Source organism: Dipodomys ordii, unplaced genomic scaffold (genome assembly GCF_000151885.1).
Source record: "Dipodomys ordii isolate 6190 unplaced genomic scaffold, Dord_2.0 Scaffold56, whole genome shotgun sequence".
NCBI classification, from domain to species: domain Eukaryota; kingdom Metazoa; phylum Chordata; class Mammalia; order Rodentia; family Heteromyidae; genus Dipodomys; species Dipodomys ordii.
The window spans coordinates 8,633,063-8,647,148 of record NW_012267272.1 but is presented as its reverse complement, the minus strand read 5'-3'; the positions used below and the strand labels follow the sequence as shown (position 1 = coordinate 8,647,148).

At 46.1% G+C, this 14,086-nt stretch overlaps 1 protein-coding gene across 1 annotated transcript in view; it reads right to left on the bottom strand.

Moving 5' to 3' along the window:
• Nucleotides 1-8,437: 8,437 nt before the first annotated feature.
• The window catches only part of LOC105989485, a 9,488-nt gene continuing 3,839 nt past the window's right edge, over nt 8,438-14,086 (bottom strand). Inside the window, exons 3-8 of the mRNA XM_013021575.1 lie at nt 13,054-13,424; nt 11,853-11,977; nt 10,903-10,985; nt 10,481-10,799; nt 8,937-9,022; nt 8,438-8,844 (exon numbers count right to left, since the gene is read on the bottom strand). Coding sequence (XP_012877029.1) covers nt 8,438-8,844; nt 8,937-9,022; nt 10,481-10,799; nt 10,903-10,985; nt 11,853-11,977; nt 13,054-13,424 — 1,391 coding nt within the window. The remainder of the gene's footprint in view (nt 8,845-8,936; nt 9,023-10,480; nt 10,800-10,902; nt 10,986-11,852; nt 11,978-13,053; nt 13,425-14,086) is intronic.

Genomic DNA, 14,086 nt, shown 5'->3' with positions numbered 1-14,086 from the left:
TCTCTGTGTATCTCAGTCTCTCTCTCTTTCTCTCCCTCTCTCTGTCTTCTGTACATGTATTTGTCTAGTACTCCTTCCCTTCCTTTTCCTTCCTTGTGTCCGTCCTTTCTTCCTTCCTTCCTTCCTTCCTTCCATCCTTCCTTCCTTCCATTCTTTCTTTCCTCTTTTCTTTCCTTCATTTCTTTCTTTCATGCTTTCTTGCTGTCTATGTTCTTTCTCTCTCCCTCATTTTTGCTCCCTCCATCTCTGCTGCCAGGCTGCTATGGAGCAATCAACTCTGCTATGCTATGTTCTCCCCAGGATGATGCCCAACTTGTCTAGGGGAAACAACACAGCCAAGTGAACTCTGACTAAAATGCCTAAAATTGTGACTCAAATAAATAAACATTTTCCCCTTGGGATTAATGTCATAGTGATGGGAAACTCAGTAATACAAAACAATAAATCCTAAAGGCTAGTGATAACTCTGTTATATATCTTCCATCTATAAAATCCCACTCTGCGAGGACCATCTTCCTGCCCATGTTGAAGATCAATTTGATTCAATGATAATTCAATGACCACTGTCATCTAGAACAAGTATTCGCACCACCAGGGTGCACACGTGTTTAAGCAAGGACATCTGTACCCTGCAGCCTCGAAGCTCTGGTCTGATAGGGGCTGAGAAGGAACGAGTTGGCACACACTGCTGTTGACACTGGAGAATTCAAAGGGGCGAGCAGATGCCCTCCGTCTCCCCTCACACTTTCTGTGCAGAGAGGAGGCAGCCCTGCAGCACTGTGGAGAAACGGCTGGCACACCAGTACACAGCTGTATGGGAGAGGGTGGCTGAGTCCACAGTGAGGGAGAACTCCTCCGTGCGTGGTCTGGACACGCTGTACCCATCGGGGATGTCTCCTTTTTCCGTGTTGCTCTCTCTATTTGAGTAATGGAGCAGCCTCAGCCCATGCCCAGGGTCTTGTCGATACCAGTACATGTAGTCATGGTTGTCAGTCTGGCGACAGCTCAAATTCACCTGTCTTCCTGTCTCTGTGAGCTTGTGTCTTGGACGTTGGGTGATGGCAGCCTCCATGTGTCCTGTAACAGAGAATGATCCAAGTCTGAAGGGGCCTGTCAAGGAGAAGCCTGGGATGCCCTGGGGTGGGAGGCAGTGAGGGGCCCAGCTGTAGCCATCCCTCACCTGCCCACAGGAGACAGAAGGCCACGTGCAGCAGCTGGGTGCCCATCTCAGGAGCAGGGCAGAGTCCCATGTCTCCCAGCCTCCTTTGGAGGAAAAAGAAGGTTGCTTCAAAGTGATTCAGTGGCATCACCTCCCCACCAATGCCTGGGCTGCTGCTAACCTGCCACGCCCCTTCCCTGCAGAAACAACTGCTTTCTGTTATGTGCATGCACAGGGTTATGGCATTTATACGTGTAATTGTAGTGCATACACACGATTTCACAGTTCATAGTGAGTGCCAGTTTTAATTTCTTATTAACTAGAACTATCTGTGTTAGTGTTTTCATAATCTTAGGAAGGACATCTGTTCCTCAGGTCATCTTTAAATTGCCTTAAGATAAAAGTCCCTTTCATTCCAATGATCCAATTGTTCCTAAGGTTCTGGCAGACTCAGCAGAGCCACACTGCTGCCCTGGAACTTTCTAAGGCATCTCAGGCTCTCAGTACCTACAAGTAGCTTTTTTTGTAGTATTTTCTATTTACCCTATTGGTAAATAAACATCTGTCATTCTGAGAAGATATCCCAGCCTTCAAAAACCACCAGACATCCAGGTATTAGCGTGTGAAGATCAGGGTGCAGGATCTAGCTTCACATTGATTCTGGTGACAGCAGCCCGCTGGGCTCAGGTCTCCAGGTGTCCTCATGAGATGAAGTCTCCCTGGTTTCAGTCCAGCCATGGACCCTGGATCACTCATGTCCCCCTGCCATGCTTTCTGCCTAAGGATAAGAAGGCTGATCACTAATAGGAAGGAGATTTTGACCAGCAAAGATAGATGACTGCTGTGTCCAGAATCACACCGACAGTCTCTGTCTTCATTCACAGATTCCCATTCACCAATAGAATAATATGGGTGGATCCTATACTTCTGTATCATGAAATTGTAACTCTACACCCTGTAGCATTCATTGCCTGTTATCATTTTCCAGGTAGGCCATGACCCACTGTGAGCTCTCCGTCCTGCAACCACACAAGGGGACTGAATCTTGACGACATTGCTGCCCTCTTGGTCTAGTGAGCAGGAATACAGAATCAGACTAGACACAGCAGGTAGACAGAATCCAATGAGAGCATAGTGCTCTGGCCTTGGAAGACCCAGCTGGTCCTAGAGCCCAAGAGACACCAATAAAAGGAGCCTGTGGAGCATGGTTGGGCCAAGCCATGGAAAGAAAGATTTCTATTTTGAACATATGTACATATACATATACGTATGTCTAATTATTGTCTTTATGTAAATATTAAAAGTATTATCCATTTAACAACACAGTTATGGGGCAATGGTATAGTGATCAAGGTCACCCCTTGATATATTTTCACCTGTCCTTCCCCTATTGCACATCCTTCCCTTACTCTTTTTAATTTTGTAGGATACATATTGGAGTCTAGCTGAGACTTGCGTTTTTCTTGATGGGTCGGGTTAAAGGTAGAGGGACTATCAAAGTTCCCAGGATCAATTTTAAAATAAGATGTAATCTATCTATTATGATAGGCTTTGAAAGAATAATTTCTTTGGGTATAAGTATCGGTTATAAATATCTAATTCTCATTTATTTTGAAATTCATTACAGAATTAATATTTTAGTTTACTGAAAATATGTATCTCTTCTTCAACTTATCATAGGCGCATTCTCTGGATAAATGCTCTCTGTCCTGAAAGTTGATGGCAGGCACTAGCTCATAATAACCACAATCCATAATGGGATGTACCGTTGCTGCTCAGCTGATCTTGCAGTGGACAGACACTGCTGTGCTATCTGCTATTGCACAGACACGATAGAGCCTCAGGAACACTTCAGGTTAGGGATAGTGAATGTACACTTCTATCCCAGCACTGATCCTTTTAAATATTAAATGTTATGAAATCCATGAGCTACAGCTTTCCATCTATGAACTGATACATTAACATCTACCACATATAAAGAGGATACTCTAATGTCTGAGGTTTCCATTATAATATATAATGTGCAATAGGACACAGAGCAGAGACGGTCCAGAGAGTTAGGAAATACAGGACTCAGAAACTGTCTGAGCTGGGCAGGACAGAGAAGGGTTACCACAGCTGGAGAGGGCCCCTGGGGTTTGCTAAGGATGGGCCTCAGCCCCCCGCACCCCTCAGTGACATCCTCAGCTGGGGCAGGAAGGTTTGGGTAGAGAAAGCCAGTCCCTGTGCAGGGCTGTGCAAGCTGCTGGCACACAGATACAGCGCTCATGTTCAGCTCAGAGTGATAGTCACTGAACTGCCGAGCTGAGAAGTGGCCAGGGATACTTCCTTTCTCTCTCTCTGACTCTCGAAAATAGGAAATGAGGAACTGGAGGATCTTGTCCTCGGCCTGCTGATACCAGTACACAGTATCATGTCCAGAGTCAGGAGAGCACTGCAGAGTGGCCTTTCCTCCCTTGGCTTTGATCAGGTGTCTGGGGGTCTGGAGGACCCCAGCATGCACCACACCTGGGCAGGAAGAGACAGCAATGAAGGCCTAGCCCTGAAGGGCATAGGATGCTCCAGCAACCAGGCTCTGCCCCACCAGTGCCCCTGACTCACCTGCTCCCAGGAGACACAGGACAACACCACAGAGGAGCCTGGGGCCTGGGGCCGAGTCCAGGGGAGCAGCCCCAGGCATCATCTCCCTACTGAGGTCACAGGTCTGAGAAAGAGAGAGAGGGATGTGCGGAGACAGAGACACAGAGAAACAGAGAGAGAAAGAGGTGGTGAGGCGGATTCTCCCCTCCTGGGTCAGCACACCCTCTGTTTATCTAAACACATCCCTGCCTGGGACAAGCCAAGGCTGAACCCACACTCTCCCAGTCAGGAAGCACCTGGCTCAGTGGGCCCACACTGCCCCCTGGTGATCAGCTGCTCATTACTGGATTGTCACTCTACTGCCTGAGCCAGGAGCTATCCCCAGGGTCCTCCAGACCCCAGGACAGCCCCAGAGGACTGGAGGATTGTCTCTTGCAATTTCAGCTCTTGTCTGTAAACATGAGAGAGGTGTGAAACAACCCTTCTTGTCTAAAATGAGAAGAAAAGGCCTTCCTTCCTTCATATACTCTAGTAAGCATGGAGAAACCCAAGAGTGATTACATGCCAGGTGTCATCAGTATGTTGTGACCTTGGCAAGTCATTGTCTTTGACCCCTGGTGATGCCCAGAAGGGAAGCACCATGGATTCCCTCAGTCAACAAGGCTTCTCCATGGCTGCCGCAGCAAATGGTGCAGTCATATGAAGAGGAAGCTGCCTGCTTATGTATCTTCCATTTTTAAGATCCTATCAACTCTTTTGCTAATTTTTAGGCTGAATCATGTCTTCTTTCTAACTGATTCCTAGAAATTATTTGAATTATGAATATACTTCCCAAATACATTTTCATAAAACAGACATAATAGACATAGTACATGTAATTCATGTTTTATATATAATAAAATGTATTATTTAATTCTAAAGTGATATATTTTATTCTGAAACATTGATATTAATATCTTGATTTGGGCCATTAGTATTAGTATGCTACTTTTTCCTGTCTCTTTACTTTTCTATCCTGTTTCTTTATAATTGCAAGATTGAATTTCTTCTAGGGGATATCTTGAGTTGTTGCAGTTATTTGTTCTTGTTTTGATTATTTTTGGGGCTGCTGGGGATTGAACCCCAAACCTCACACATTCACACAAATGAATGGTCTAGTGGTCTAGTGGTCTAGATGAAACATCTATACCTTCTAATAAGAACATTAACACTGCTCAGATGTGATTGGACTGTTTATCTGGTGTCTGCATTTTGGTATGCTTTTTCCTTCCATGCCTTTCTTGTTCCTTTCTTAGTTTGGTCAATCTAACCTGTGGGGTAGGGTTATCACTTTCATAATTCCATTGTCTTTTGTGGATTTAACAACTATAACTTGGGACATTGTGGTAGAATGGTAATTCAAAACTTTTACAAGGAAATATGGGAAAGTAAGGTCATTTGGAAATCGTATTGTCTTAAACCAGTATCAAATATGGATTACCACCTAAAAACAGGTGAAATGGAGAGATTTGTTCTTAAGAATTTCTGCTTTTTAAAATATTGAACAGGAAATAGTTATTTATAACATCCATAAATTTGTGCAACTACAATAGGTTAATCAAAAATTATTTTAAATTATTCAAGAGAGGATATGTATTAGATTACCATGTCGTAGTATGTACATATAAGCAATTAATCAACAAACAGTAAAAATAGACAAGTAACACTGAAACAATTGAAAATCTACCAGAGAACAAACTGAAAGTCTGCTATTCCTCTGGTGTGAGTGTAAATTGACACACGTACTTTAGAAGCCTCAAAGGAAGTTACAGTGTAGATGATACTGCTGTTAGGATCTGTGAACTTCCTTTTAACACCTCAGGTGAGATATATTTTTTAAAATTGAGCAAAAAGAGGACATTATAAATGACTTTCAAAAAATTCATAAAGTATCATATGGACATAGTTTTAGGTATATTACAAATAGTGACAATTGCTTGTGGATAATTGATTTTGACAGTAATTCTTACTTACAATCTTACTTTTTTGGGGGGGGCGGCTCCAGTCGTGGGGTCTGAACTCTGGACATGGCCCCTGTTCCTCAACTCTTCAGCTCAAGGCTAATGTTCTACCACTTGAGCCACAGCGCCACTTCTGGATGTTTTCTTTTTGCTTATGTGGTGCTGAGGAATCGAACCCAGGGCCTCAGGCATGCAAGGTAAGCACTCTAACACTGAGCCACCTTCCCAGCTCACAATCCTACATTTTTGTAAAGGACTGATAGCTACAAATTGTCTTAGTGTTACTTTGTTCTGGCTAGCCAACTCTTCGATTTGTATATGAGTGTTAGTGACACTCAGCCCAGAAGTTTATTGTCAATATGTTAAATTATATAAACTTCCAGTAGAACACTGACGTCTCACGGTCTTTGAGATTAAGCTTTCACAGTCAATCCCAGATGTTGAATCTTGACTATAATTGTAATGTCAGAAAGCTTACCTCCAGTTTTTTCCCATCCTGACTTCCTTGTTGTAGTAATTCAGTGGATCTTTCCTGTCCTCCTGCTGTCAGATCTCCATTCTGGTTCCAAATCCTTCATTCCTTCGATGAGGAGCAGGCCAGGCAACTCCTGAGTTTGGGTCTCTGGGAAGTGGGAGGAGGCTGAGCCCTTATGGTTTGTGCTCAGGAAGGAGGGGGCTGAGGCACACTGTGTCTGACAGCTGGCACACAGGGTCAGGGCCGAGTCTCCCTGCTCTGCAGGCTGCATCTTCAAAGTCCAGACGGAGCCATTGGGCCTCTGTGCAGAGAACTGCTCAACAGGCATCTCAGGTTTTTCTGCACCAACTTCATACTGGAAGTGAGTCAGGTATTCTAGGCCTTGACCTGGGGTCTGTCTATACCAATAAAGACGCTCGTGTACAGAAATGGGGTCGCACTTGAGTAGCACAGTGTGTCCCCTCTTTGTGACTCTGTGTCAGGGAGACTGGGAGACCCCAGATTCAGTATGAACTTGGAATACAGAAGGACATTCTTTTTCAAATGATTACACCTAATCACACACACACACACACACACACACACACACACATTCACACACACACACACACACACACACTCCCAACAGGACTGATTGCTTATTGCTACTTGGTGACTTACCAGTGCCAAGGAGGCAGAGAACCACCCAGCAGAGGAGCCTGGTGCTCATGGCAGAAGGAGGAAGAGGAGGAGGAAGAGAAAGTGACCCTATCACTATCTTTTGTAAGTAGCCATGGAGAGGCGGGCAGCCTTGTCCCCACTGGGAGGTGCTACAGTGGCATCACTGAGCCCTGGAGTAACTTGATATTAATTAATCAAATGATGCCAGCAGCCCTGAGATGCATGCTTCTATCAAGAGCCCGGAAAAAGGAACGAAAATTACTGTGAGTTAAGATCACAATCAATAAGAGGAGAAAATCTTGGCTCCTCAGACGTTGATTTCAACACAGCTGATTCAGAGCGAGGTCGGCCTGGTGGAGCCCCTCCGCATCCCACACTGCTGCTTCCCACAGCTCACACGGGTTCTCTGGGCCCTCTCCTCACTCCTCATCCACACCTCCATATTTCACCAGTGTTTTGCACTGGGAACCCTCAGGCTGGCTGCCATCTACCTTCAGAGACCTCTGACTTCTCCCCCCATTCGTGCACTTGCCTTAAGAGAAGGAGGAAGAAAGGCAATTGTCCACAGCCTTCAGAGGTGAAAATAATAAGACAAACTCTTCCCTAAATATCTTATTTTTATGTAGAAAGATACTAAAGATGATCTAGAAATTATACCATGAGGGACTTAGTAACTGTGAGAAGTCACAAAGGAGGTTGGGACAATAACCAAGTAAAATTCATGCTAAAGACATGGTTAATGGTCATGTTGATCCATCCCATTACTGGTTTTGTCAGAAAAGTTTATTAGATAAAGTTCAGTGATTGACAGGATCTATTTTGCCTGCAGGTAAGCTAGATGAATGGCGAAGAGATGCCAGGATGGGCTGGGGAAAGAGAGAGCACCTTCAGAACATTCCCAGTCAATGACTTTTCAATAATGCACTGATCCCTCTCCACCATCTGACCCAAGCCTAAAACAGTGCAGGGCTGGGAGGGTCCCAATGAAAAACTTATGAGTGCTCTAGTAAAAGCAGAATTTGGTTTGAATCAAGAATTCACTTTAGGCTGTGCATTTCCTTGCCGTTGTGAAGTTGCTGACAAAAATACATAAATGATCATCATCATCATCATCACCAACACAACATCATTATTATTAAGTTATTTCCATATGAACAGAGGGTGACAAATCTATAAAATAATTCAGAAAATGCAGGAAAATCCACATGGAAAGAAAGATATGAAGCTAGACCAAAAATCTAATGCCAACGATGCCAGCAAGGCTCACATTCAGTCACTCAGGAGCCACAGAGAAACAGCACAACAGTTGAGCATATCAACCAACTCTATCGTACTGAGTTGGCTGTGTGTGTTTTGGAAGTGCATGGTTTATGAACAAGGTACATCTGGGCTCTGGGACACCCAGGTCTCTCCTGAGGGACTGTCACTTGGGGTTCTTGATTGCTTCCAGTCCCTCAGATATCCTTTTCACACGTTTGCAGCACTCATGTCTCAAGAAGCAATGCCTGCCCTCTCCTGACATGAGTGAAGCCTCCATCTGAAGACGGGCCTCCTCCTCCTTCCTCAGATGGTGAGGAAAGCACAGGCCCTGTGCAGGGCAGCTCTGAGCTGCACAGAGCCAGAGAAGCACAGAGCTTTGTGCACAGCAGGAAACGGTCCCTGCCTGGCTGTGTCTAAGCTGCTGGCACAGAGATACACCGCTGAGTCCTCCAGCTGTGCAGGCTGAATCTTCAGGGTGGAGTCTGCACCTTCAGGCCTCTGTGCAGAAAACCGATCTTTGGGCAACTGGGTGTCCTCACTCATAGCCTTATTCTGAAAATGAAGCAGCCTCTCTGGGCCCTGTCCCGGGATCTGCCTATACCAGAAGAGGACATTGTGACCAGAAACTGGATCACACCAAAGAGACACAGCTTGGCTTTTCTCGGTGACCTTGTATCTGGGAGACTGAGTGACCCCAGCTTCTGTGAGTGCTGTGGAGGGAAAGACAAAGAATCCGGGTGGAAACAGTGGAGATGACCTTGGGGGGATGTGACAAGGAGATGGTGGGGATGTGAGGACTCACCCATCCCCAGGAGACACAGGGACACGCAGGACGGCAGGCTGGTGCCCATGGTGAGGCAGTGCAGGAGGTGCTCCCAGCTCTCTGTCCTGCAGAATGCAGCAGAGGAGGAGCTTCTGTGTCCCCACCCAGCAGCCCCCACCACGATGCTATGTGACATGTCCACGGAGGCCTCTGTCTTCCTGTCCAATAGCTGCAAGCCCAGAGAGCTCTTGTGGCTGTGCAGTCATGGCCTATGGAAAGGCTTGTACTGTTCCAGCACTTTAGGAGTTGAGGCTCCCTGCACATTTCCAGATCTCCTGGATAATTCCTCTTGCCTCTACCAAAGCGACTGAAATTCAAGCTATCAGCTACTGAGCTTCCCTCTGCCATGTAACTACCCATCCTTTGAGCTTTCTCTTTCCCCAGGTTCTCATGGACTGTCTTTCAGTTATCTAGTGATAAGAATTCTCTGCTAAATTTATTAGGGGAGGTGAGCGATGCTACAGAAAGAAAACAGCTCAGAAATGTTGCTATAGTTTAGAGGTGCAGTGTTGCATCAGCACTTAAGAATTTGGTCCTGTGTGCAGGCAGTGATCAGAAGCAGGACTCTGGGGTCCCATCACTGGGGATCGAGTTTCCTTCATGGATCATTGTACTGATGTTTTCTGATCTGAATGAAGTAGTAAGGGATGGAGAAAACTGAGAATGATGACAATTAAAACCTAGTTGGAGGAAGTTGCTCTGGGACATGTCCCAAATCATGTGCATGCCTTGTGCTTATTCTCTCTCTGTTGTCTCTCTTAGTCTCTGTCTCTCTCTCTTGCTCTCTCTGTCTTCTGTACATGTATTTGTCTAGTACTCCTTCCCTTCCTTTTCCTTCCTTGTGTCGGTCCTTCCTTCCTCCCTTCCTTCCTTCCTTCCTTCCTTCCATCCTTCCTTCCTTTCTTCCTTCCTTCCATTCTTTCTTTCCTCTTTTCTTTCCTTCATTTCTTTCTTTCGTGCTTGCTTGCTGTCTATGTTCTTTCTCTCTCCCTGCTTTTTGCTCCTTCCATCTCTGCTGCCAGGCTGCTTTAGAGCAATCAACTCTGCTATGCTATGTTCTCCCCAGGATGATGCCCAACTTCTCTAGTGGAAACAAACAGAGCCAAGTGAACACTGACTAAAATGCCTAAAATTGTGACTCAAATAAATAAACATTTTCTTCTTAGGTTTACTCTGACGTTATGTCACAGTGATAGGAAACTCATTAATACAAAAAAAAACACAGATCCTAAAGTTCATGAATAACTCTGCTGTATATCTTCCATCCAAAAATCCCAGTCCACCACCAGCATCTTCCTGCCCCTGTTGAAGATCAATTTGATTCAATGCTAATTCAATGGCCACTGTCATCCAGAACAAGTAATCCCACCACCAGGGTGCACACATGTTTAAGCAAGGACATCTGTACCCTGTAGCCTCCAAGCTCTGGTCTGATAGGGGCTGAGAAGGAACGAGTTGTCACATACTGCTGTTGAGACTGGAGACTTCAAAGGGGCGAGCAGATGCCCTCCGTCTCCCCTCACACTTTCTGTGCAGAGAGGAGGCAGCCCTGCAGCACTGTGGAGAAACTGCTGGCACACCAGTACACAGCTGTGTGGGAGGGGGTGGCTGAGTCCACAGTGAGGGAGAACTCCTCCGTGCGTGGTCTGGACACGCTGTACCCATCGGGGATGTCTCCTTTTGCAGTGCTTCTCTCTCCATTTGAGTAATGGAGCAGCCTCAGCCCATGCCCAGGGTCTTGTCGATACCAGTACATGTAGTTATGACAGCTCAAATTCACCTGTCTTCCTGTCTCTGTGAGCTTGTGTCTTGGACGTTGGGTGATGGCAGCCTCCATGTGTCCTGTAACAGAGAATGACCCAAGTCTGAAGGGGCCTGTCAAGGAGAAGCCTCGGATGCCCTGGGGTGGGAGGCAGTGAGGGGCCCAGCTGTAGCCATCCCTCACCTGCCCACAGGAGACAGAAGGCCATGTGCAGGAGCTGGGTGCCCATCTCAGGAGCAGGGCAGAGTCCCATGTCTACCAGCCTCCTTTGGAGGAAAAAGAAGGTTGCTTCTCAGTGACTCAGTGGCATCACCTCCCCACCAATGCCTGGGCTGCTGCTAACCTGCCACGCCCCTTCCCTGCAGAAACAACTGCTTTCTGTTATGTGCATGCACAGGGTTATGGCATTTATACGTGTAATTGTAGTGCATACACACGATTTCACAGTTCATAGTGAGTGCCAGTTTTAATTTCTTATTAACTAGAACTATCTGTGTTAGTGTTTTCATAATCTTAGGAAGGACATCTGTTCCTCAGGTCATCTTTAAATTGCCTTAAGATAAAAGTCCCTTTCATTCCAATGATCCAATTGTTCCTAAGGTTCTGGCAGACTCAGCAGAGCCACACTGCTGCCCTGGAACTTTCTAAGGCATCTCAGGCTCTCAGTACCTACAAGTAGCTTTTTTTGTAGTATTTTCTATTTACCCTATTGGTAAATAAACATCTGTCATTCTGAGAAGATATCCCAGCCTTCAAAAACCACCAGACATCCAGGTATTAGCGTGTGAAGATCAGGGTGCAGGATCTAGCTTCACATTGATTCTGGTGACAGCAGCCCGCTGGGCTCAGGTCTCCAGGTGTCCTCATGAGATGAAGTCTCCCTGGTTTCAGTCCAGCCATGGACCCTGGATCACTCATGTCCCCCTGCCATGCTTTCTGCCTAAGGATAAGAAGGCTGATCACTAATAGGAAGGAGATTTTGACCAGCAAAGATAGATGACTGCTGTGTCCAGAATCACACCGACAGTCTCTGTCTTCATTCACAGATTCCCATTCACCAATAGAATAATATGGGTGGATCCTATACTTCTGTATCATGAAATTGTAACTCTACACCCTGTAGCATTCATTGCCTGTTATCATTTTCCAGGTAGGCCATGACCGGCTGTGAGCTCTCCGTCCTGCGACCACACAAGGGGACTGAATCTTGATGACATTGCTGCCCTCTTGGTCTAGTGAGGAGGAATACAGAATCGGACTAGACACAGCAGGTGGACAGAATCCAATGAGAGCCTAGTGCTCTGGCCTTGGAAGACCCAGCTGGTCCTAGAGCCCAAGAGACACCAACAAAATGAGCCTGTGGAGCATGGTTGGGGCAAGCCATGGAAAGAAAGATTTCTTTTTTCACATATGTACATACATACACATATAAATATGTTTAATTATTGTCTTTATGTAAATATAAAAAGGATTTTCCATTGAAAAAGACACTTATGGGGAAATGTTATAGTGATCAAGGTCACCCCTTGAAACATTTTCACTTGTCCTGCCCCTACCCACATCCTTCCCTTACTCTTTTTAATTTTGTAGGATACATATTGGAGTCTAGCTGAGACTTGCATTTTTCTTGATGATTCCGGTTAAAGGTAGAGGGACTATCAAAGTTCCCAGGATCAATTTTAAAATAATATGTAATCTATCTATTATGATAGGCTTTGAAAGAATAATTTCTTTGGGTATAAGTATCAGCTATAAATATCTAATTCTTATTTATTTTGAAATTCATTACAGAATTAAAATTTTAGTTTGCTGAAAATATGTATCTCTTCTTCAACCTATCATAGGGCCATTCTCTAGGTAAATGCTCTCTGTCCTGAAAGTTGATGGCAGCAACTATCTCATAACAACCACAATCCATAATGGGACTTACCGTTGCTGCTCAGCTGATCTTGCACTGGACAGACACTACTGTGCTATCTGCTATTGCACAGACCAGAAAACACCATAGAGCCTCAGGAGCAATTCAGGTTAGGGGTGGTGAATGTACACTTCATCCCAGCACTGACCTTTTTAAATATTGAATGTTAAGAAATTCCATGAGCTACAGCTTTCCATCTATGAACTGATACCTTAACATCTCACACATATAAAGAGGATACACTAATGTCTGTGTTTGCATTATAATATCCAATGTGCATTCAAGCACAGAGCAGAGACAGTCCAGAGAGTTAGGAAATAAAATGCTCAGAAGTTGTCTGAGCTGGGCAGGACAGAGAAGGGTTACCACAGCTGGAGAAGGCTCCTGGGGTTTGCTAAGGCTGGGCCTAGTCTCACCCACACCCCCCTCAGTGACATCTTCAGCTGGGGCAGGAAGGTTTGGGTAGAGAAAGCCAGTCCCTGTGCAGGGCTGTGCAAGCTGCTGGTACACAGATACAGCGCGGAGTCCCTCAGCTCCAAGGCGCTCATGTTCAGCTCAGAGTGATAGTCACTGAACTGCCGAGCTGAGAAGCGGCCAGGGATGCTTCCTTTATCTCTTTCTGACTCTTGAAAATAGGAAATGAGGAGCTGGAGGCTCTTGTCCTCGGCCTGCTGGTACCAGTATACAGTATCATGTCCAGAGTCAGGAGAGCACTGCAGAGTGGCCTTTCCTCCCTTGGCTTTGATCAGGTGTCTGGGGGACTGGAGGACCCCAGCATGCACCACACCTGGGCAGGAAGAGACAGCAATGAAGGCTTAGCCCTGGAGGGCATAGGATGCTCCAGCAACCAGGCTCTGCCCCACCAGTGCCCCTGACTCACAGGCTCCCAGGAGACAGAGGACAACACCACAGAGGAGCCTGGGGCCTGGGGCCCAGTCCAGGGGAGCAGCCCCAGGCATCATCTCCCTACTGAGGTCACAGGTCTGAGAAAGAGAGAGAAGGGTGTGGGGAGACAGAGACACAGAGAAACACAGAGAGGAAAGCAGTGGGCGGGGGAGGATTCTCCCCTCCTGGTTCAGCACTCCCTCTGTTTATCTAAACACATCCCTGCCTGGGACAACAAGCCAAGGCTGAACCCACACTCTCCCAGTCAGGAAGCACCTGGCTCAGTGGGCCCACACTGCCCCCTGGTGATCAGCTCTGCTCATTAGTGGAATGGCCCTCTACTGCCTGAACCAGGAGCTGTCCCCAGGGTCCTCCAATACCTCAGGACAGCCCCAGAGGACTGGAGGATTGTCTCTTGCAATCTCAGCTCTTGTCTGTAAACAAGAGGTAGGTGTGAAACAACCCTTCTTGTCTAAAATGAGAAGAAAAGTCCTTCCTTCCTTCATATACTGTGGTAAGCATGGAGAAACCCAAGAGTGATTACATGCCAGGTGACATCAGTAT